Source organism: Lottia gigantea (assembly GCF_000327385.1).
Source record: "Lottia gigantea unplaced genomic scaffold LOTGIsca_7, whole genome shotgun sequence".
In the NCBI taxonomy this organism is placed as follows: Eukaryota; Metazoa; Mollusca; class Gastropoda; family Lottiidae; genus Lottia; species Lottia gigantea.
In genome coordinates, this window is record NW_008710370.1 from 2,189,997 (window position 1) to 2,214,794 (window position 24,798).

At 30.2% G+C, this 24,798-nt stretch overlaps 5 protein-coding genes across 5 annotated transcripts; 1 reads left to right on the forward strand and 4 right to left on the reverse strand.

The window, feature by feature from the left end:
- Positions 1-766: 766 nt before the first annotated feature.
- LOTGIDRAFT_155010 (hypothetical protein) lies at positions 767-2,347 on the reverse strand (the record flags this gene model as incomplete). Its single annotated transcript, XM_009065520.1, has 4 exons — positions 767-1,182; positions 1,326-1,596; positions 1,779-1,883; positions 1,934-2,347. 4 exons carry the CDS (start codon positions 2,345-2,347, stop codon positions 767-769), a joined length of 1,206 nt encoding a protein of 401 aa, XP_009063768.1.
- A 1,523-nt stretch (positions 2,348-3,870) lies between these two features.
- On the reverse strand, positions 3,871-5,232 carry LOTGIDRAFT_155011 (hypothetical protein; the record flags this gene model as incomplete). The annotated part of the gene is made up of 2 exons (XM_009065521.1): positions 3,871-4,988; positions 5,097-5,232. The coding sequence occupies 2 exons, from the start codon at positions 5,230-5,232 to the stop codon at positions 3,871-3,873; spliced, it is 1,254 nt and encodes a 417-aa protein (XP_009063769.1).
- A 4,661-nt stretch (positions 5,233-9,893) lies between these two features.
- On the reverse strand, positions 9,894-15,327 carry LOTGIDRAFT_155012 (hypothetical protein; the record flags this gene model as incomplete). The annotated part of the gene is made up of 5 exons (XM_009065522.1): positions 9,894-9,999; positions 13,085-13,237; positions 13,643-13,698; positions 14,356-14,448; positions 15,199-15,327. 5 exons carry the CDS (start codon positions 15,325-15,327, stop codon positions 9,894-9,896), a joined length of 537 nt encoding a protein of 178 aa, XP_009063770.1.
- A 5,632-nt stretch (positions 15,328-20,959) lies between these two features.
- Positions 20,960-23,648, forward strand: LOTGIDRAFT_229455 (hypothetical protein; the record flags this gene model as incomplete). Its single annotated transcript, XM_009065523.1, has 6 exons — positions 20,960-21,373; positions 21,764-21,903; positions 22,084-22,298; positions 22,550-22,672; positions 23,093-23,285; positions 23,507-23,648. The coding sequence occupies 6 exons, from the start codon at positions 20,960-20,962 to the stop codon at positions 23,646-23,648; spliced, it is 1,227 nt and encodes a 408-aa protein (XP_009063771.1).
- Positions 23,649-24,048: 400 nt separating this feature from the next.
- On the reverse strand, positions 24,049-24,636 carry LOTGIDRAFT_107764 (hypothetical protein; the record flags this gene model as incomplete). Its single annotated transcript, XM_009065524.1, has 1 exon — positions 24,049-24,636. One exon carries the CDS (start codon positions 24,634-24,636, stop codon positions 24,049-24,051), a length of 588 nt encoding a protein of 195 aa, XP_009063772.1.
- Positions 24,637-24,798: the final 162 nt, after the last annotated feature.

Sequence of the window (24,798 nt, forward strand, 5' to 3'; positions counted from 1 at the left end):
AGAAAAAGGTATCATAGATAAAAATGATTATAAAAGCGTGATTAAAAATGTCAAATAAAGAACAACTATTCGTCATCACCTCAAATAAATCAGACATTAAATTATCTCTAGATTATGAGTACGAACTCGATCGCAATCAAGAATATGAATTTGGATTAAAGTATTTTTCTGTTTACAATTCCATTAGAAATATCAACGAAAAAAATAAATAAAAATATCAACAGATAACGGAGTTACGTTCAAAACCATACGTTTACTACCAGGAAGCTACGAATACATAGCCATTAACGAATACCTATCTGAATATGGAGGAAGTGTAAATGGTAAAAACAATATTGAATTCGAAGGTAATTTGAATCTGAACAAAATAAAATTGATATTAAGAAATAATAGTCAAGTTGATTTCAACGTAGAAATTCATTGAATACGTTACTAGGATTTGATAAACGAGTATACACCCAATCCACTTTAGCACCACACAAAGCTAATATGGAGAATGATATCGATGTGATAAATATACATTGCAATTTGATAAACGGTGGATTTTTTTGCAATAAATACAAACGTCAGATTATTTACAGTCTTCCAAAATTCACTGTATCGATAGGATTTAGAATTATAGAGAAACCATTTCAAACGACGAAATTCTTAATTCCTTTATGATTAAAGATATAAATCTGGAAATCAAAGATGGTAAAAATAGGTTTATAGATTTTGGTAACGAGGAAATTGTTATTCAACTTCATTTAAAACAAAAGAACTAAATTTATTCTGATGGATCATCATTAGATACATTTGTAAAATAATCAAAATCATCAAATTCGTAGTTTTCATCCAAGCACATCTCCTCTGTATCACTGTAAGGATACATGATTCCTTCATCGTCCGGTGCTTTTCTCTTTATGAGATTCAGATAACTTCTAAATTTTTTAGTTTGTTTTTCATTAGGAATAAATATTCCATCAGTAAAACTTTTTACCCCAGGTTTATCAAATTCATGCGTTACGTCATGTCCACTAGCTAATTGAATATAATCCTCTACCTTAATCTTATAGTTAGAGTATCCCTTAAACGTTTTCTTTTCTTTTAAAACACCATCGGAAGTTAGAATGATATTGTATTTAACTTTTGGAGCTAAATATAAACCAAATATAATTCCACCATCACCATAATCATTCTTTCCTTTACAATAATCATTTTCGGACACCAACCCAGCTTCATTTATTTATCGGTATTCGTATAATATATTTCCGGTTTATAACATCCATCTATCACGTGAATAAAATTATTCATTATTTTTTTACTGTGAGATAATATAAATGTACCTAAATGAGTGGGTGTTAATCTTGTAGAATCCTTAGGAGGAATAAACTCTTTTTCTTCGTCATTAATCTCCACAATGTATTGAGTCTCATTTAGTTTGTCATACTTCTTGACGTGTTTGTCGTAATTAAGGCGGAAGGTTTCTTCATTCCATAAATGCAATAAGGTATTTCTATCCCTCTGAATAGATTTACCATATAAGGAATTACCTAACAACTTCATGCAGTTACTGGCAACCACATCTCCTTCCTTTTTGTATTTATTCCTTAATTCCTTCAAAATTAAAATATAATCTCTATAGGATGGAGTTTTAAAATTTTCTTCGTAAACTATACCATCTAATATTTTAATAATTCGTCCACCGGCTTTAAATATTTCTTGAATATCGACCGATGTTAAAACATCTGAACAGAAACCATTTCTGAATCTGATTTTAGTGCCAGTTTCCTTTTTACCTTTTTATCTTTAGCTGGTATCGGTTGGAAGAACATGTTTTTGGGATATTCAAAGCAGACTTTTAAAATAGCATTTCTAGGTCTGAATTTCTGTTCAAATTTCTTCTGTATATGGATTAGATAAAGGAAGAGATAGAATTTTTTTCATCTGTTACTAGTGGACATTGTGTTAGTTTATTAATGCTTTGAAGTGCAATCCAGTTGTCAAAACCACTGGCGTTACGAGCAATTAAGGTTAGTCTTTTTTGATCTACTGTTCCTAAACGACGCAACATCTGATCGAAACAATCTGTTCCTACAAATATTTCTACTATATTAGTCATGAGTTTGTTGTAATATTCTTCTGGAATGGGATCAGTTGGCTTTAAATCTGGGAATACTCTTTCAATTAGTTCTAGTTTTTTCCTTAGTTTTTCCAAATTGAATAAAGTACAACAATAAGGAATAGCTTTATTTTCACTATAGGTTTCGCAATCCCAACCGAATAAAGTATCATCATGAGGTTGTGAAATCACGTTTAGTTTTAACTGAGCAAAACATGTTAGTGCATCATCATCATCATCATTCATGATTTATACATTTTATAAAACAATAACCATCGCTTGGTATGTAACAATTTTCGCCTTTGTATTCATTTATCTTTTTAAGTAGATTACCACCTCTGCCAATTTTAGATCTTTTTACTATTCTAAAATTATTTTTGCGGAAAATAATCTTTCCTGTAAAATACCAATCGGAGGTATCAGATTTATCATGCATCTTTGAATGATTAATCTTGAAAGTTTGAGCATTGAATTCAGAAAATCTCATGTCTTGTTTATATTTCCCCTTTTCATATATTTGACCATTTATTTCAATTTGACCTTAAATTTAAAATCATTAAATAGAATAGCTATTCTCTTGATTAATTCTGAAAAAATCATATTTGTGGTTGATATTTTGATATATCGGTTGTCCTAGATATTTAAATTTTTCTTCATCTTCTTCGTCAAATTTACGCGAAAATAAATTAGGTATTGACTTGAATATCTTTGAAAAAAGTGTTTTAGATAGGGGTTTGTTTAAATTTCCAATTTTATCCATTCTTTTTTTAAGTATCTATTTTAAACTTTTATTGATGATATTTCTACAACAAATTTATCTAAAATTTCATTGAATTTTTCTAATTCTTCAACTGTTATGTTCTTGTCTTCTCTCGATCTTTCGAAAAAAATGAATAATTTATTAAGTTATGTATTTAAAATTTTTGTTTTCTTTTTATAATAAGCTTTCTGTTTTGATGTAAAACCTAAAGTAATCAAACCACAAGATGAAGTTTGAACGTCAGTGAACGCGGCTTATACAGTTTGGACAATTATTGGAAGCATTAATCCACCGGTTACGGCTGTTGCCATCGTTATCCCTACTGTTAAAACTGTACTTAATGTTTTGAAAACAGTATCGATTCTACTCCATGTTTTTCTACATTTGTTGAATTGTTTTAGTTTTTGTTTTAGTTCGTTTTGTTTTTCTATCATATATTGTTGTCTACTTTCGAGTTCCATTTTTTAGGTAATTAAATTAAATGAATTTCTGATAAAGCTACTTTACTAAAAAATTGCATACTTACTAAGAATATTTGTTCTTTCAAATCATTAATCTTATTCAGATGAACTGAAAATTTTGGTTTACTAATAGTTTAATTTTTGAAAACTGTTGACGAAATCTTGAAATTCCTTTGTTAAGTCTTTATTCATGAAGTGATTTACACATTTTATAAAACAATAACCATCGCTTGGTATGTAACAATTTTCGCCTTTGTATTCATTTATCTTTTTAAGTAGATTACCACCTCTGCCAGTTTTAGATCTTTTTACTATTCTAAAATTATTTTTGCGGAAAATAATCTCTCCTGTAAAATACCAATCGGAGATATCAGATTTATCATGCATCTTTGAATGATTAATCTTGAAAGTTTGAGCATTGAATCCAGAAAATCTCATGTCTTGTTTATATTTCCCCTTTTCATATATTTGACCATTTATTTCAATTTGACCTTTAATTTTAAAATCATTAAATAGAATAGCTATTCTCTTGATTAATTCTGAAAAAATCATATTATTTCTGATAAAGCTACTTTACTAAAAAATTGCATACTTACTAAGAATATTTGTTCTTTCAAATCATTAATCTTATTCAGATGAACTGAAAATTTTGGTTTACTAATAGTTAAAAACATAGTAACAGATACATCGTCTCTTTTTGTTGGTATCAAAAAATTTTGTTGTTGTTGACTTTTATGAATATCGATTGAGGTAAATATATCATTATCAACAAAATATAGTTTTACGTATTCAAAGTCTGTTGCTCGTAAAAACTGATAATTGATTATTTCTTTTTGAGGTTTTGGATTTCTAATAATACTTGCTGGTGGACTTTCCGTCTCCAATAACATATCAAAATCACTCAATGAAAGTTTAACTTCTTCATTATCGGGTATGATTAACATTCTAAACCTATCTATATATTTTCCACTCGTTTTAATTTCATATAAGTGACGAGGCTTGCTGTTTTCGTCGTTAATTTCAAATTCTTTAGTTTCTACATTTTTTGTACCATTGATAAACTGAAGAACTTTACGAGCGTTAAATTTATTAGAAAAACGAGAGTTTTGTCTGAAGAATATTGAATCAACTTTTACCTGAAAAGGAAAATTAATTTCAATTATAAGTTTTCCTCGGAAAATAAAAAATATTGGATGATAATCATTCTCATCATCTGAATCAAAAATATTATTGGGGTAAATAGTATAATTTGGAAAAGAATATACTCTAATATTTGCTGTAAATCCATATTTTTTATATTCATAGTCTTTTGATTCATCAGTATTATCAGTAATAGAAGGATCATCATGAATTCCCATTACTCCAAATGTAAGTTTAAAATAATATGATTCTTTCTTGAGATACTTTTTTTCTAATGCGACTATATTTTTGTCATGTTTCAAAACTAGGTTATTAATAGTGGTTATCTGTTGTTGAATAACGCTATCATCAATATTTTGTATTTGTTGTTGAATATAGGTTTTGATTTCGCTATCATCTATATTTTGTATTTGTTGTTGAATATAGGTTTTGATTTCGCTATCATCTATGTTTTGTATTTGTTGTTTAATATTTCTTAGTTCTTTTTGTAATTCACTGTTAAGTTTAGTTTCAGAGTATTTAATTCCTGTTGAAACGTATCTTCATTTTCATCTGGAATGTTATCTATTAATTGTGGAATGTCTAATTTTTGTTTTGCAATCTTATCCTCTAATTTAGATATTAATGAATTTACCTTTCTTATATTTCAGATCATTTATTTCATCTCTCATACAATAATAAAACGGTGATATATCTAACTCATTCGCCCATCTCATAAGTTGAAAGTTTGTGGTTGTATCGGTTCCATATTTATCGAGAAATTCATTCATTTTTAAAAGTCGGTTTTTTGAAGTTCGTTTTGATAAAACCTACCTATGATTTGTTCTTTGTCTTGATCGATTAATTCATATGTCGGAGGTGATGTGCTGTTTACTTTATCAACGATGAATATTTCGTTTGTCCAGTATCCAACGTAACCTTTCTCGGATTTACTTTTATATTTGAAAATACGAACTCGATCTCCGACTTTAAATTTGGGTTTAATATCTAAATTCTTTATTTCATTTTCATAGTTATGTTGCGCGTTAATTGATTTTATAATATTTGGATTACTCGAGGCTTGTGTTGGTGTGACACCTATAGATGAATGAATTTTGTTATTGTATTCATCTACAACCTCTGGTAATATTTTAAGCCATTTTTGAGATTTCAATTCCGTGAACTTTTTGAATAATTTATTTTTCCTGTTAAATATTTCTATTACTACAACTTTACCTTCGTTATGCGTGCTGTAAATTTCAAATCCCAGAGATTTCATATTTTTGTTATAAAATTCACTTCCTTTATCTACCCACAGTTTTTCTGGATGTTGCTTAGATTGTTTCATAATCGTTTCATTTCAAAGGAATAACCCATACATATCTTGTATACAAATCTATAACTGATAAGCAATATTTAAATCCTCTTTCAACTGGCATATGAATTAAATCGGCTGACCATATTTCATCTTTTTCAAACACTTTAACTTTTAAAAAGTTTTTAGTTTTTTCAAATTCTTTGTGAATTTCATCCGCTTATCCCATGCCCAATTTCATCTTTGCTTTCAAGAGCTTTATGATTAATGCTCGTTGCATTCTCTCTTTGAAAGTTGGATTTGGAATTTTTCGATTATCATTTGTCTGTCTGCTTTGTGTTTATGTTTATGTCTTTATTTCTGTATAAAATATCGTGTTTAAGCGCAGCGGCGTGAACTCTATTGACTGGTTCTTCCCCTGGTTTGGGTTTATCGTTTTCGTCTAACCTAGTACCTGGACCGGTGTAATTTTTGTTTTTCTCCGGGATATTTCGCCCATGGAAATCCAGGAAGAGAACCGAATGATTTTTGTGTATCTCCTGAACCGAAATAAGTTTTTAGAGCGTGAGCAACAATCATTTTTATCCTGTAACTTTAAAACCTAGAAAATATTTTATCAGCATTATTTATAATATTTGCGGATGCATCAACAGGTTGTAAACATGAGTTTCTATTTGTATCACATGTATATCTTCCAATATTTTCATCCACCAAGTCTAAATCTGAGTCTGAATCTGAGTGTGATGTGTTGTCAGTGATATCATTTATCAAGTTATCTAGCACGGATAAATTATGATCCTGTTCTTCTATCCATTCTTTATTCAAAATAACATCGAAATAATGACTATTATTGTGTTTTAGATAAGACAAAGCATTTTTAATATGATTTTTTATGATTGTCTGGAATTCATAATGTCCTTTATTATTATTTATCTTTTTTTTAATTTCACTCTAATTATTTCATCGTCATTTCTGCATCTTGGTAAAATGTTTGTCATTTCAGTAAGATTCGAGGGAACACAGACAGTTTCTCCAATAATTTTTTGATCATTCTGTGGGGAAACTTGAACCATTTTCAAAAATACTATATTTTTGGCTATTAAATGCTTCTCTAATTGATTTAAGCAATTCAATTCGTCGTCCAGGATCCATTTTGTTAACATAAGATTCGGTTGGCACTTTACCTTGTAAAAGTTTTTTATGACATGTGAAACATATCCATAGAGATTTATAATTTTCAGAATAAGAGCATGTTTTTAGGCAAAGGTCATTGCACTCATGAAGGTACGTCTTTGTTATACACTTTTTAGCAACCATTTCAATTCTTTTAGTTTTTTGTTCATATAATTCCTCTTGACATTCTTTAACTAGATTCTTAAATAATAATCGGTTGCAAACGCAACATATATATATAGGACCTTCGGCACTATCATTTTTAAATTTTTGTAAGGCTTTGTTAACGTTTGTCTTTTCTACTTTTATCGTTTGTTTTCGTATTTGAGTTTTAATTTTGCCTTATATATCTCTTTGTATTTGTTTTTCAATTTTAATTTTGATTCATGTTTATATCTCTGTTTAAGTTTCAATTTCAATTCTTTTTCATATTTCTGTTTTAGCTTCTTGGCTAATCCATTTTGGTATTTCTTTTTAAGTTGAAATTTCAGAAACAATATATATTTCAGTTCAGTTCGATATTTATATCGGGATTTCTCATCTTTCTTATTTAATCTATATAATTTTCTCTGTTTTTTCTTTATATAATGGATTTGCTTTTTTCTTTTACCTTTATAATATGTTTTATTGTCTGGCTTTGTGTGTGTATTTTCGTGTTTATATTTAGCTTCTCTTTTCTTAGATGACCAATTATGTTTAGTTTTTCTTTTCCTCGATGTTTTTTTAAGTAATGTATCATGGCATTGTTTATATTGGTCAATATTTTATAGATTGATATCATTATTTGCGCTTATTTTGTTACATCTTGTAACATTTTGTACAATTTCATAATGATTTCCGTTTTTGTGGTTAAGATAGATGGACTCTGTAGTATGTTTTGAAATAATGTGCAAAACTGGTATTTTCAACCATTTCCCATCGGAAAAGGTATAAATTTCCGTTTGTAGAAAATCAGCCGTTACAAATAGTTTCATTTCAGTGCTCCATGTGCCGAATGTTATTATTTTAGATTTTATTATGTAGTCAGCAACAGAAGCATATCGTTGTGGTAGTAAGGCTACGTAATGTTTACTGTTTGGTCTCATATGTTCTATAATGCATATTCTTATTTTATAATGAAATTCTTCAGTGCCTGATATATGATATACTTCTGAAGAAACAATTTCCATCACCCTTAATAGGAATGAATTGCGTTGGCGTCGTTAATGTACATTTTTCTATATTTGAATTTTGATTTATATCAGTAATAGGTAATTGAAATAGTTTTGATAATTGCATTTTTCTGTTGTAAGTAAGTGGTTCAAATATGAAAGGAGTTTTATTTTGATGGGTTATTGTAATATCTCTGTCTTCATTTCTTATATAAATATCGTCAGTGTTTATTCCAGGCATTTCTGGTTCAATTATACTTGGATTACTATCCATATTTATTAAGTTTTGAACATTAATACGTGTTATTGCTCTTGTTCGCCACACATCATAGATTGACTGAGATAGTAACAATGCATATAAACATCTGTTATATTACAATATTCAATCAATGTGTCTCGTCCGTGAGGATCAAATACAAAATATCTATCATTTTGTGTCATAACAGCAAATGTATTATTTTTGAATGTAATAAAACAAACTTCAAAGATGGCTAAACATTCATGGAGAGCTTTTTGTAAAGGAAGACCGAAATCAGCTTCCGAATCCAGCACGTGAATTTCCGTCGATTTCTAGTTTAAAACAATTTCCATCAATCTCTACAGTATTGAGTAGTTCGTTTACAAGTAAATATTCGTGTTGGATATGTGGCAAAGTTTGGATATATCTATAATACTCATTTCCCATATCTAGTATTCTATCTAACGTAGCGCTTGTCCAGGATCTAATTTTAGTTATTTTGGTGTAAACAATGGCTATCAAAGAATTAGAAACACATTGTCTGCCTGCATAATTGAAATATTTTTCTATATTACCTTGGTTATAATTACCAGAGATACACACTCTGTTATCTTTAAATTCGTTTAATTCCTTTTTGATTTGATTATATACGTGTTCATTTGTAGTAATTTTTTTAGATGGTGTTTGCAACTTGTAGCTGGTCGGTACATGGTGATCACTTTTGCTGATATTTTTAGTTTGTGCTTTTTGAATTTTTTCAAGTTTACATTTTGTAAGGTTAGCTATACTGGTTAAGACTTTCTTTTTTTTACGTGCCATTATTGCAAATCTTATTAATAGAATAAACTCTGTCCTTTCTTTAATATTATATCATGCAGGCGAATCAATTAATTCTATCAGGGCATTAAGTGTTATATTTCCACTTTATCTAGTTGTTAATTCTAAGTAAGTTTTTAGTAGTAATTAGTTGGTTTGTGTGTTGTATTTTCATTCAAGTTCGTTTGGTTTATAGTTACTTACATAAGACAGTAGTGCCACGTACTGAATTTGGCTAGATTGATTCAACGTAAAGTTTTGTAGCCATTAACTTTACAAGCTGACGTTGTTTTTTGTTGCTATTTTCTAGACCAAAAGGCCACAGAGACTAAAGAATGGCTTTAAATGCTAATATTGTTTTATTGCGGTTATTTGAAAAACTGCCGATCAATAGTGTGCCAACTAATGGATTTGTTGGAATCAAGTAGATTGTGTATCGATACAGTGTTCAAAACTGTTAATTGGTTTATTCTTTCTCTCTGAAAATAAAACTTCTTTCAGCTATCATATTCAACACAAAAATAGAAGATCAAGAGGATTTTAAGTACATCATTATTATTGTGAGTGTTATATTTCATTTGTCATAAAGTAATGTTAGTATTTGATGTATTGACAAATACCCGGTATGCGTATTTGTAATATTGGTCTGTCTGTAGCATACAGATTATCTATAGAGTAAGTGTCCAAAGTTAGTTTTTGAACTGTTTATTATATTATGTCATTCGTTTTTGACTGCGAGTGCTATTACCACATTTATAATCACGATTCACTTTTATTCTGTGATAATTTACACTTAATATCTAGTAGTTTATAAGTGTACAAATATTGACATGAATTGTATTTAATTCCAATTGTCTTTTCCAGTCTAAAATGAATAAAAAGAAATAAATAAGTGTCAAAGATGTTAATGCTGCAAATCGTTGGTGGTCGAGTTTCAACGTTGCAGTAAAATAAATCCGTATTAAATTTTGTACTTGCACAATATTTGTGACGAAGACTATCTTACGCTGATTATACTCCTATTTTTTTTTAATCATGCGTATTACTGAGCCTGTTTGCCACAAACATTTACTGTTTTATAGCGTTAAACATATCAAGTGCCAAAACGTTTCTATGCGGTTGCTGTTATGTGTGAAGTAAGTCATGAATATTACTTCTAGATGCAAGTCTATACTTCTCCGTATGCTGGTGATAACTATATACATGTATATAATTAATAAAAAGAAGTTTGCGGATCAAGCTAGAGAAAAAATCCTACCTGTTAAATTTGTAGTTTTGCTGTATTCCAAATATTACTGATATACATCTTTGTTATATAACAAATTAAATTATCATCAGAAATCAAATATTGCTGACATACTATGATCAATAATGATCAACAATATTAAAAAAAAAAACAAAGTAATCTAACATATGTATGTATCACGTAATGGGTATGAGTAGGTTACGATCTAACGTTATAAGTCGAAATGAAGGATATATACACGAGAATTCGTGTATATTGGAGAGAGCGCCAGTTGTTGAAAGGCTTGACATGTGATAATTTTTTAGTCAATCTGTATTATCTTAATCCATTAATATTAATTATATATATATTACATAGATATTGATTTATAAACATCACTTGACTTTAACGGTGTCAAATGAATGGATGTAAATCAAGAGTTGACTGTTTAGAGTCAATGATTTTTTAGATTATGTAAGCAGGTGTATTAATGATGCCATACCATTTACAACTGTATTAGAAAATGGCGTATTCATTTCCTATTTAAATTTATTGCACAAAATATTATAAGACAATAAGTTTCAATAATTTTTGATAATATATACTAATACCTCTGATTTCCTGTCGCACCATGATTTTTTTGAATCGAATAAGCTATGGGCTGAAAGATGTTTCTATTGCTACCATTTTGTGCGTGCCACTTTTCTACATCTTATAAAGGGCAATGCCATGCAATTTACATTGAGACAGCGGCATTAGACTACTCTTTTACGATATCCATAGGTCAAGAAATCTTTAAAATGGGTTTATTGTCCCATCAGAACGACTAGACGCTTTTTCCATGTCAAATTTTTTGATCTGTATCATTGTCAAGAGAAAATCGGGTTGAAAAATCCAAACGTATTACATCGAAATGTGTGCTATTACGCAAATAGAATTCGTGCAAGGATCAAAATTGTTCGACTCATTTTCTAACTTTATATGTTAAGGTACTTCATCCTAAATTAGCGCATCGAAAACCTACACAAAATTTAATCTACGTACCCGTGCGTCTATGATAAGCTATCATGTGTTGAATATATGTCTGTTTAACGACCAGTATGTTGGGTAAGTTTAAGATCATTCATTTAGTAATTTCTTGAAGTATCTCGGTGTAATGATTCATAAACATTCTTCATTGCCTAATAAATATAAGCCCAATATATGCCATAAGAACAATACTTAAAATTCGAACTGATTATTATTACATGGAGCATACATTATCGGTGTCACTTAAAACGGTAATGTATACTTTTGTTTATAAACGTGTCGACGTTATTGAACGGATATCATATATTATCTTACAAGTGTTAAAGACAGAATATCTTCCACTGACAATTAGTTTGTAAGGTTTTAAATGACTTATTTCAACACCGTCAAAAATAATCTTAGAAATTATTCATTAAAATATATCTAATCAAAAAACAAAATTATTTATTACAATCGCATTAAAAATGCATTATATGTTGACAACTCCGGTATAGACGTCAAACAGAATTGCATTAGATGTTCACTTGATAATGTAAACGTATAGAAATATAAATAACATTAGTTGTGAAATTTATTCTTTGCTTTTTTACATATTGATTATAGTAAATCAATGCAAAGGATAATTATTTTAGAAGGAACATAAAATCTAAATTGCTGAATTTGACCTATCAGTTAAAATGTTCATTAGTGGCTTCACTCGGTTCCAATATTCAACAGAATGTTCTATATAATCTAATTAATCAATAATAAGATATTTTCACTGTGAAAATGGTAATATATTATCAGCAATTTGTTATTCTAGCATGTTTGGATAACATGTCATTACAGCCCAATTGAATCTGAGAGGAAAGTGGGTGGGGCCAAGATGTGGTCTAACGATCATAATGTGGTGTTATTTTACGGCTGTAGTTCCACCCCCTTCTTTTTAACAAAAATCAATGTCGTAAGAAGTTCTAGCTGTCAATCATTTTATTTATGTTACATACCACGTGTCTTACTCATTCTCATATCTAAACAAAGTCCTCCTAACGGATTCGTTTGTTTAAATATGTTAACGCGTAAGAACCGTGGTATATATATTGCTTGTAGAGCGATATAGAAATATCAAGATAGAATTTAAAATCTGATTCACCCTTTTCATAGCAATAATAGTTAATATTCATATTGTTTTTAAAGGGCTTGGATATTTTGTAACCTTTATTTATAATAACTATTCTATAACTATATTTCAAATATAATTGTTTATATATTGGAGATATATAGAATTCTACATGGGTTCTGTCGTAAACTTTTGACAGTATTTGAGAATATCTTAAATTGAATTCCATATTTATCTGGAGATTCCTTTAAAAACAATTACGTGTTTATGTCTATGCGATAAATAAAATAAAATCTTTTTTCTGATATAACATTTTTTTCAATATAATTTTTCTTCACACTATTCTATCTCTCATTTTTTGTTCACAATCTTCTATCTCTCATTTTTTGTTCACAATCTAAAAAAATAAATAATGCTATATGTAATGGCCCAGTGTCGTTATAAAAAGTAAGTTTAAGCTTGACTTATGTTATCTAAATCAAACTAATGCATTAAAATGATACAAATATTTAATAAATTAATATTTAATAAATTCAATGCTTGTTGAAAATATATAAACATAGAAAAATTCGTATCTAAATATTTTGTTGATCTTACCTTACGGCAATAATTTGATTCGCTCGCTTGGTGCCTTTTAAAGTTTTATTGATAACATTTCTACTTTTATATGGCACACTAAACAAATTCATTAAAGTATCGGTGTCAATCTCCAACTCCTCACTATCTCCAGTTATTAGCCATGTCTGTTGTCTGAAATTAATTATCATTTTTATAATGAACTTCTTAATGGAATATAGAACATGATTATCCCATAAAGATAATCTAAAATAACTATTTGGGCAAAATAATTTAAAAGCATTTTAGCAATAAATAGAATTTAGGCTATTTAATGATTTAAATCTTTTTTCTCTAAAGTGTGACATTTTGTTATCACTTATTTCAATTAAAGCACAAATATTAATTTTGTTAGATATTTGAATCGTTATGATTAATCTGAGTATGTATTTGTTCAATAATTAAAAATTAGAACAGATGCAAATAGTAAATATTTTCTTTCATCATACTCAAGTGGAAGTACAGACAATGTGTATGAAAACTCGAAATAGACTGTTTCGTTGTTTATCAATATGAATGTACATGTAATTATTATTTTACCTGGACCAAGAGACGGCTTGAATCAGTATTTCAAAATCTTCTTCTTCTTCACAGTTCTGTTAAATATAAAGAAGTTATTTTTAGCTCAAAGACAACCCTAGATTTTTATGAAAATTATTCCAACAAAATGTTGCTATAGCAAATTCGCCCACAAAAGTCTATTATCACCTTCACCATTTATAGGGTCATTCCGCTTTCTTTGTAGGTCGAAAATATGTTTGCTCAAAGTTGTGAAAACGTTACTCAAAAATGAAGAGAAATGTGCTTTTTGATATATATGAAAGCTTAAATTTAAACAATTATAGTGTTTGAAAATATAAAATTTTGTGTTGTGTATTTTTGAATCTATTAGATAACTACTGTACGGATTTGAATAATAAACTTTAATTGTAGAGAAATATGTCCCTACGTTCCCTAAAAGTTTAATGATAATCAAATCATTATGCAGCCTTACACCAAACTGAGGTCATATAATTACATGTATAATCAAATGCACACATACACAAACAGCATGAGATATACCCAACTTGCAATGATTCAATCACTTGATGCGGGTTTTCAATGACAACGTGTAAAGTTATAAGATTTGTTTATCAAATACATACCTCTAAAATGTAAATGTGGTGAAATTTGTACTATTTAGGTCCCTCCGGCCTTTATATTCCTGTACTGTAACATTGGTTATCTTAACCATTGCATTTTGAAAGCTTTACATCAATAGAGACATCACTGTCTGTAGGGTTTTTGGTAGGCGATAGTTTCAAAAATTTTCGTGTACCACTGTCAGTAACCTGTGTTTCATTTATCTGAAAATAAAGATTGAAATACAAGATAGTATATTGCTGATCTATGATAATTTAATCTTACGAATATAATATTGACATCATCATGTGGCATAGCTGAAATTGTTCTTTTATGTAAGATGTACAACCTGTATATAACCTTCCTAGGAAAGAAAAACTATTGCTAAAGGATAGAGTACATATTCTATAATTGTTTCAAAATTGTTTACATTTATAGCATATGTTATGGTAAAATGAGAAATACTTACTTTGTACAAATACCCTTTCACGGAAATCTTACGTTTGATTGACACTTATAACGGGGGGATCCAGGAAGAGGTTAATTCTTTCCTCATTTACCTCACAGGGTGCACACGAGAACAACTACAAAAGAGATAGCATTGCATACATAACAGCATATCAATTCACGATTTAAAGATTTAAAATGACACAATAATGATCATGACTAATTTGCATAGTTTGTGGACTTAGAATATAGAGAGATTCTCTTGTATAGATTTGTTCTAGTAAGTCCACTGATGAAAACTGAATAAAGACTCATTTTTTTTTCCATTTTTTTAGTCACCCTAAGAAATAGTACACTTTTGACATAACGTAAGATACTTATTAAGTAGTCATAATTATTTCGTATTAAATGAGAGATACTTAAAATACTTGTCCTAAACAACAGAATATGCGAAACAGGATATTTACACCAGCGCCAGGTGTATCATAAATGCAGATTACGTCAAAACATAAATATAATATTCTTACCCTTGATAACCTATCGTGCATTCGATGTATGTTTTCACCTGATGGCGTTACATTGGTTATCATGACAAAATCATTTAAGACAAAGTCATCAGAAAATCTCGGGTCGAAATATAATTGCACTATGTCCATATTTGCGATATGAACAGAGCCATATTCGTTACGCTGGGTTCTTCGTACTGGCATGCATAAGACTTTCCCCTTAATGGAGTTGTTGAAGTAAATGCAGCCATTCTGAAATCAAAAAGTATAAGTAGCCTGCATTATTAATAGGTGCTTTCCTTTCCGTTCTTTCAGATTGATTACAATAATTTCAAATCGAACTTTTGTAGCAATGCATACCACGATGACGACATATATATTATATATATGTGAAAATGAAATATTGAAATAAACTTGGACCATTGAACAATGCCCATTTATCTTAAAAGTGAAATATTTATTTTTGTAAATGTATCATTTTATATTAATCAATTTCTAACTTGAATTCAAGAATACTTCTTTCAGGACTGGTGTCATTGCTATATATAGTATATTTTATGTCAGATTGTACGTTATGTGTGTGTCTTTTCAACTAAAATCATACTTATGACTAAGTAATTTTCACGTGATTAATAAGTTCATCTATTGATCTGAGACATAGGCCAGTACTTTCATTGAGACTCGTCTCAATACACCCCATTTTAGCAAATACACATAAATAGGTATGAATTCTCTTTACAACCCATTAAATATATGAAATGAAAATTGAATCATTACCATAGAAAAATTTAGATGTCCATGTTTACCTGTATTGAATTTAAATCATTTTAAAGAAGTTTTCTAAATCTATTTTCTGTATCTTAGAAAAAACTTATAGCATTGATCTATGCTTGGCCATTTTCAGGTATGTCTAAAGTTTTTTAAATACTACTATGGAATTAAGAATATTTATAATACAACAGTAAACACCATAGATAGATCATAAGAATTTAATATAGAATACGAAACCTATAAACACTAAATCCAAAAATGTGATTATAATTTTAAGGCGTTTTTCATTGAGGCGTTTGTGGTTCAATATTCCAATAAATCTAAATGTTTGATAGCGTAATATTTCTCGATGTTATCAAACACTTATTTTTGTGGAATTGCATGAGTCACAGATGCTATCATATTAGTATGTCCGATCAAATACTCTACCATCTATTCAAAAATCCATCATCTCAAAAGAATCACCGGTTTTTACCAAAAACACAGTAAATATATTACAAAAGGTTTAATTACATCGTCGTAATTTATAAATCTTCAAAGTCAAGATAAAAAAGATACGTGTTCTCCGTGTAAAATCAAGAACCGCAATGAAATAGTAAGAAAATTCTCGCATTTTATAAGCCTTTGAACAAAGAACCATGTGTTTCATTATTGGAATGATGGAAAATATCTCAGTTTAACATGGCTTTAGTGTATTTTAATCTGATGATATCTCCTGTCAACAGATATGACAATAAATAAACTAGCCAGACGATGATTGTAAAGAGCAGGAGTGCACTAAAATAACCTGTAGACAATTCTGATTTATTGCCTTTTAGCAGTAAAACGTTATGTTCACTACCAAATAGCAGGTGTCAACACAAATATCATAGGAATGTGCCATAGACCATTGAGAACTTAGAAATCATACAGGCCATAACAAAAATCACATCAGATATAATTTATATTAAAAATCAACAGTTAGTGTCAGGAAATCAGATACTCCCTAAGTAACATGTGATTCTACCAATCTTCCAAATATAACTATTTTGTACCACAGCAGCTATGTATATACGAAACGTGTAATTGTAGCATATAAAAGTATATTAAGTAAATCTCTTAATAAACTAAACTTCATATTCATTTTACATTTTCAATACACTAACGCAATGAAAATTTTAATAGTGCAAACAAACCCTAACGCAACCTGCTCCTCGAAACAAAAACTTGATTTCCTTCTATGAGAAAGGTACACTTTAAACGAGGATAGACAAGGATTCACAGTTGATTTCATTCTTCGAAAGACATACATGAAGCAAATGGCATTATATTTTAATTAAAACAGGGTAAAGACTAAAGCTGTAAATAATATCAAAGTCGATACCGATTATTGATCACATAAATTTAGGTAATTATATTTTTTAATCATATATTATATTTTTGATAAGTGGGAAATTCTTTTCATATAAAACAGCTTCGTTCATGACGCCGTACCTTATAAATCTAACAATCTTAAGATATTGTTGGTTAAATTGAATTTCTAGCATCACATTTCGAAATAATATATAATCAATATTTTGATCTTAAGACTCGATAGAAGTATTGTAAATGTTTACCATCACATTATTAATCTTAACATTTGCAAACAGTCATTAATAATAATAAAAAAAAAACATCACAGTCAATGAAGCAAAACTACCTAAAGATGATTTTATTTGGGAATTAAAATAAAGAAAAAGATAGACTTTTGTTAGTTGTTAGAAGGTACTATAGGTCTCAAGTGAATCCCAAAAATGTTTACATGTTCATGACTCAATGATAACAATTTGTTGGCAGTTCTGCTGTAACAAACATGTCATTTTATCCTGAAACCACAATAAATCTGCCTAATTAAAAAGACAACCTGGTGTTAAACGAAGCAATAAACCCAAATCTACCGATGAGTGTCCTATTCTTTGCCAAATATATCTGAAAGGTTTGGAGTTGAAAAGTCTTATTAGGTCAAAGGTGATAATTAATTTAAACAGCTTACTTACATATTAACTATTTTCACCTGACGCTTACTTATCTGTTAGAACCCTTCCGTTTTCGAATTTTTCCATGCAACTTTTAATCGTCATTTAAACTAAAGATAACGGTGTAAAAGATAACGGAAATTTTCAATTATGACCCAAAACATGTCCATTTTATAAGTACGGTTAAGAATATCGACGTATTCCAATGAAAAACAACTGCAACTTATATGACATGATTGCTGTTAATTGCAAAAAACACTTGAGGAGGGAAATATTCGAATTGTCTATTACAGTTTGTTTAAGTGTAAAATTTAAAATAAAATTTAAAGAGCTGACTGCACAAAAGGGGTGAACTAACATTCTATATTCTACTAATTCAAATCATTTACCGGGGATCATATATATCTAATTCTGTAACTATCTTCAGAGCTTACTCTTAATAAAACATCCGATAATATAAATGGGTCAAATCAGATATCATTATATCTCACGAGTGGTTATACTCGAAACGTATTTCTCTCGTTTCTTTTGGACCGTGTCACACAACTGTGAAGTAAATACCACACACAGCTATCATTGTGATCAACTTTTGAGACAAGAATTCCCTCAGAGACATTGTTTTATATCAGATTATCCATGAACTTGGGGTACTTATCAAACAACACATCATTTCTCATCCGATGATTAAGAACTTTGTTTACAAATAATTCAGACATTAGTCTGTTATTTGACACTTTCATTTTTATTCATTGGTTTCGTCATTATCTCTATAGCACTTATCCTCTGAAAATAGGGCAATCTTTAACTATAGCCGAATTCAATGCAATTCTTTAGTATTTAGTCTAAAGATTATAATAATAACTTTATTGATCACCAATCTGTTAACCAAATCTTCTCGGGAGTCAATGGAACATATATAGGCCTACGATATATACAGACAGTTTTAAAGGTATAAAGTAAAATGAAAATAAAGGCAGACAGGCAATATTCTTTCAGAAGTGAAACATATTTATATAAATTTATACAAAGATAGTAGTTTTAAGGCAAACGATAAAATTATGGTATAGACCAATATAGTAAAATGAAAGCTATTTTAATTCTGCCTCTAGTCTATTTCTAACAAATAAAGTGTTGGTGGTGACCTTATAGAAGAGAGAGATAATATGTACCAAAGTAAACTTATGTCAAGAACAACTGTCGTCTTAGAGTCATTTTCAATAGATTGTAAATTCAGTTTTAACAGCGCGATCTCTAATCAACATAGATTTAGCTCTAGTTGAATTTAAAACCATGTCATTATTTTGACACCAATCAACTATGTTATTCAAATCTTCATTCAACGATTGCTCTATGAAATTAATATCAGTATTAATATAATGAATGAAAATTATGAAAATATGATTAAAAAATGAAACGTCATTTATAAAAATTAAGAATAGAATTGTTTATCGATTGTTTGACACAAACGTTATTACGCAAATCGGATTAAAAATGAATTCTGGGAATCGATTTGGGCAAAAATGAGGCAAACCAATATGGCGACAAACATGTTACTTCCGGTACGATTTTTTTTAGTTTAAAAGGTTTGTATTAAGGCTGGTAATATAATGCATATGTTACTTTTGACATAAATCAATTCAACCGGAAGTGACCCCACCGGAAGTACTAACATCGAAACCGGAAGTAATGGAAAGATTTTGAATCTGTGCTTTTATTCCACTTTGCTGGCGGTCTTACACCATGTAAGTTTCAAGTCAATCCGCCAAATAACAACCGAAAATCGAAAATTTTTAACTGCTATCATTTCGCCCTTTGTTACAAGAAATACGATGAAAGAAACCCGATCAAAATCGGTTGATAAACATGCCCTCTAGAGGCGATTTTCTGTTTGTTGCAAACGTCGCTTCATGTTGCTCAGAAAATTTTCGTTTTACATTCATTCCACAATTCTCCACAGGTTAGAAAACATGATGAAATCCGTTTTGCCGTACCCGTTGCCGTTTCCGAGAACTAAGCTCCCGGGATGAAGAAAAAAAAAAACTAGAACTGTTCTAATAACAGTACTGATGCAGGGCGTGTTACGACATTCAGGTACATACGAAGATGGTCTATTGCAGTTACTTTGATGTAAATACTTTTCTGCATTCTTAAATGCAAATATGCATATGTATTTACGGATTGATTAAAAATTGGCATCATTTGTTTAATAGAAAGGGTTACAATCTAATTAATATTACATTTGAAAAGTTTATTGTTTTGTTTTGTTTGTAATATCTTTTATATTTCATGTCAATTTGTCAGAAAAAGGGTATTTAATGCAGACTCTTTTTTTATTGCAGGGCGTTCGGAAGCCGGTTTTCTCGGCAACGGCAATAGGTACGGGAAAACGGACTTCATGGCGTTTTGTAACTCGTGGCTAATCACTGTTTAAATGTAAAACAAAAACTTTCTGAGCAACATTACGCAACTTTGCAACAAACGGAAAATGGACTCTAGAGGGCGTGTTTATCAACCGATTTTGATTTGGTTTTCTGCATCATATTTCTTGTAACAAAGGACAAATGATAGCAGTTGAAAATTTTCGATTTTCGAAAATTCGTTGCATACTTTTTTTGCCGAAATTTTTATCACTTCCGGTTTGGATGTTCCGGTGGTATCACTTCCGGTGGAATTGAGTTATATCAAAAATAACATATGCATTATATTACCAGTCTTAATACAAACTTATTAAACTAAAAAAATCCGCACCGGAAGTAACATGTTGGCCGCCATTTTGGTTTGCCTCATTTTGCAGAAATTGCTATTCAGAGGCCATTTTTCATCTGATTTGCATAACTTTTGTGTCAAACGATATGTTTCAAGTCCGTCTACAATCCTTAGGCAGCACTCTAAAAATGGACCATTTTGAGTCTTTGCAGTGCTATATCTCGGTCCCTAATAGACCTTTTCACGATAAAAGCCGCGCATGCGCATAAATACCCTTGAGTGGCAAGCCGTCTGTTTACATTCGATACAAGATGGCGTCCATCGATAAATTGAGAAAATTGAAACTAACTGATTTGAGAGTTCTTGCAATCGAGAAAGGGATAGATGCCAATGGTAACAAGAAACAGGAGTTGATAGAAGATTTGTTAAACAGCCAGGTTCCAACTTCGGTTTTGACACCCGTACATAACCAGTCAACACCCGTCATCAATCCAACGCCAACCAAGTCTGCCACCAACGTCAACGATAAAGACAACCTGCCTCCCTTTCATCGAGTCAAATATCTGCCGCAACTACCTTACGTAAAAGTTTTGTTTACGATGATTTACGATTTCCTGATAACGAGAGCAACAGAGTCAGGTGGAAGTGCTAATAATTTTAAAGGACTTGACAAGGCAGTCAAACACCATGATGCAGGAGACGTGAAAAACATTTCACATGCAAAGGTACGTAATCGTCCAACTAATATATGACATCAATTGTTTATGGTAGTAGATCTAGATCTTCAAAGCATAATGCTATGTAAATTACTTCTGTTAATATGGTACACAGCTTTTTTGCATGACACCTAATATTTGTGTAGAGTAAAGAGCTCCTTACCTCACACACACACAATTATTGTCTCATAATTACCTAGATCTACACATTGAGTCTAATATAACTTTATCAAATATTAGAGACAAGGAACAGAAACTTACTCTCATCCTTACAGCCCCTACAGTGTTTTACATTTTTAAAATAGGCCTACTAGATATTTGATTTAATCTCAGATTAAACAAGTCCATAACTTACCAAGGTTTGTTGAGAAAAATCAACACAAGAATTTTTTTTTTCAGGTCAATGATACAACAATGTATGTGAGAGCTCTGTGTCAGGCATCCATGAAGAAGATGAACTACCAAGTTTTTATTTGTTTCTCAAAGGAAAATGAAGAGCAACATTCCATAGACTACGCTTATTGTCAGTGTCCAATTGGGTAAGTTTCATAGACACTACATAATACTTATGATGAGATGAACATTATAAATCAAAATATGTGCTAGAGTACCTGAAAATCTGATAGAACAGTGCTGCAGTATGACTGTAAATGTAGCTTCAAGCTTCACAAAACTAGTACCAGAATAACATTTTTCATACCTTATGTGTTCTTTTGTAGGGCAGCACAAGCTTGTAGCCATATCGGAGCTCTGTTGTTTGCTTTGAAAGATCCCACAATCTGTAACAGGTACATCTACCCTTTGTACCTGGAATGTTCCTCGAGGAGAAGCCAAACCCCTTCCTTCAACCGGGGAAATGAAGACAGTAATTTTGACCCAAGGCATAGTTTGGACAGACAGAATGATATGGAAAAGACCTTAACTGCACTACAAGGTCTAAAAGAGATTTTCCCCTGAACAGGTAAATGATAATAATCAAACAAAAATAGAATTAATGTTTGCCACTCCTGTATTCTGCAAAAGAATTAATTTTTTATTCCATTAAAGAACTTATATGTGCAAAGTATATTTGAATTTTTAACAGTAGGCCTACAGAATTATATTAATAAAAATTTACTTCATTTATTTAGGAAATAAGACAATGTATTAAAACATGTGTAACTCAATCAAATTATATTTTTTAAGGTATGTCACATTTGTGGAATATTCCTGATCCAGTGCCAGATATGTGTATGGAGGAAGAAGTTGAGACAAGCATTAATCCACTTTACCAACAAATGATGAAGATGCTTTATACAGAGGGTAACTGTAAGTAAAATACAATATAATATAAATAAAGTGCACACATTATATAAATATAAGAATATAATATATGTTATGAAGTGGAAAACATATAGTTAACAGTTATTTAATTCATATATACAATTCCATTTTACCAATTATAAACTTGAATAAATGAACAAATAAATGGATGTTTCCTCAAGTAAATAAATGGGCTAATTCCATCCAATAATATACATCATTCATTCACCCATTTGTACCTGTGCAATTGAATTAAAGAAACAGGTTAATTGGTAGATGACAAGTTATCGCAAACTAGGTAGTTGTTGGTAGTTGGATTGGTTCAATTGTGTTGTTGTTTTAGGAATTAAATAAAAATTATACATCTCTATTTATACATACAGTAATCAGTTTTCATTATTTGTCTTGAAAATTTCTATATTACAGTACCACCATCCAACATTGACATGGAGCTTGTAAAGTACATAGAAGAATATACCCAAAGTCAGAGGCTTTCTAAAGAGTGGTTTAAGATGCACATTGGTAGAGTAACCAGCTCATTGTTTGGGGATGTAATGTCTTCAGGTCCAAGTCCAACATCTTTGATAAAACAGATAGTTGAGGGGTCAAATCTTGAAAAGTAAGTTTTCATAACATATTCATATTGAGTTTATACCTAAAACATAGTCTATATCTTTACACATACCCTGAATATATGTCCCCAATCTGAATCTGCCATATACACAATTCTGTTTATCAAGTGGTCAATTGCGTTTACACACTAATAATGCTATTGAAACCAATATTTAAATATTGAATATTTAATGGCAAGTCATTCATAACCATTTATCTTCTATTTAGGTACACAAACCTGCCTGCAGCTGTGCAGTGGGGAATTGACAAGGAAGGTCAAGCCAGAGAGCAGTACAAGAAGATTAAGAAAGCCATTCATAAAGTCTTTGAAATCCAACCAACTGGTCTTGACACAAGGCAAGTCCACTGATGAATGTATACTCTTATAGGCCAAGTTTGAGAAATATTTAAAATTTATATTCATTTTAAGAGGTAATATTCCTTTAAAGATGGGTTTGCTTATTTTTTTAGTGTCAAATTAAGCGAACTATTTGATTAATTGGTGTTTCTAATGAATTATCATGTATTCTTAATCATATCATTTTGTTCTTATTGCATATAATTACGAGTTTTAACCAATCATAAATGTCCACGTATGTACAATCTGGATAAGCAAAAAAAGATCTTTCGGTAACTCAATTCCCTGGTAATTCTGTTCTAATTTAGCTTATTATGAATTATGTACAAGACAAACTGGTATTTTCCAACACTTCTACTTTGTATTCATATAAATATTCGCATTTTCACTAAATGAATGCAAATAAAATATATCATTTTTTGCATGAACTATGAAAGAAAAACAGTTTATTGTCTTCTACAAGGGGTACATCAAAATTTGTAAGCCAGCAACAAACTTGAAACACTTTACTAGCAATGGGTGACATAGACAAAGGTAAAACTCCATCAAAAATATGAAAGTTTTTAACCCGCCCAATGCTGCGCTCAACATGTATTCTCAGTTGAGCAATTTCTTGAGTCAGATGAACATCCTCTACTGAAAATTGATGACTTTGTCCTCTAAAAGGTGGTATGTTCAAAGAACATCCTTTCTTACTTAATAGGTCAGTGATAGTAAAACCCTTGTCTGCCATTACAGAATCCCCTGTATCTAACATGTCTAAAAGACCAGACTCTTCAGTTATCTGTCGATCTGACACACGTCCTCCCCACCCTTCAGAAACAAAAGAAATTACACCTGATGGTGTTATACCGACTAAAAATTTCATCGTATTATGGTGCTTATAATTTGAAAAAGTCGACGTTTGTGATGTGAGACTTGAAGGTCTTTGTATAAAAATTTCTGTACAATCAATGATAATACGTGTATTGGGATACTTAATGCGAAATTGACTGGGCATTGTTCTTTGGACAATATCTCTACTTGGAAATGGGTTTAAAAAATGTAATTCTTCGTGTAAAAGGCAAATCCATGTATAATAATATTTAGAAAAATATCTGAAATATCTTGAACAAAAAGACCTAAACGATTTCGCATTAAAACAGCTAAAAATTGATCAATG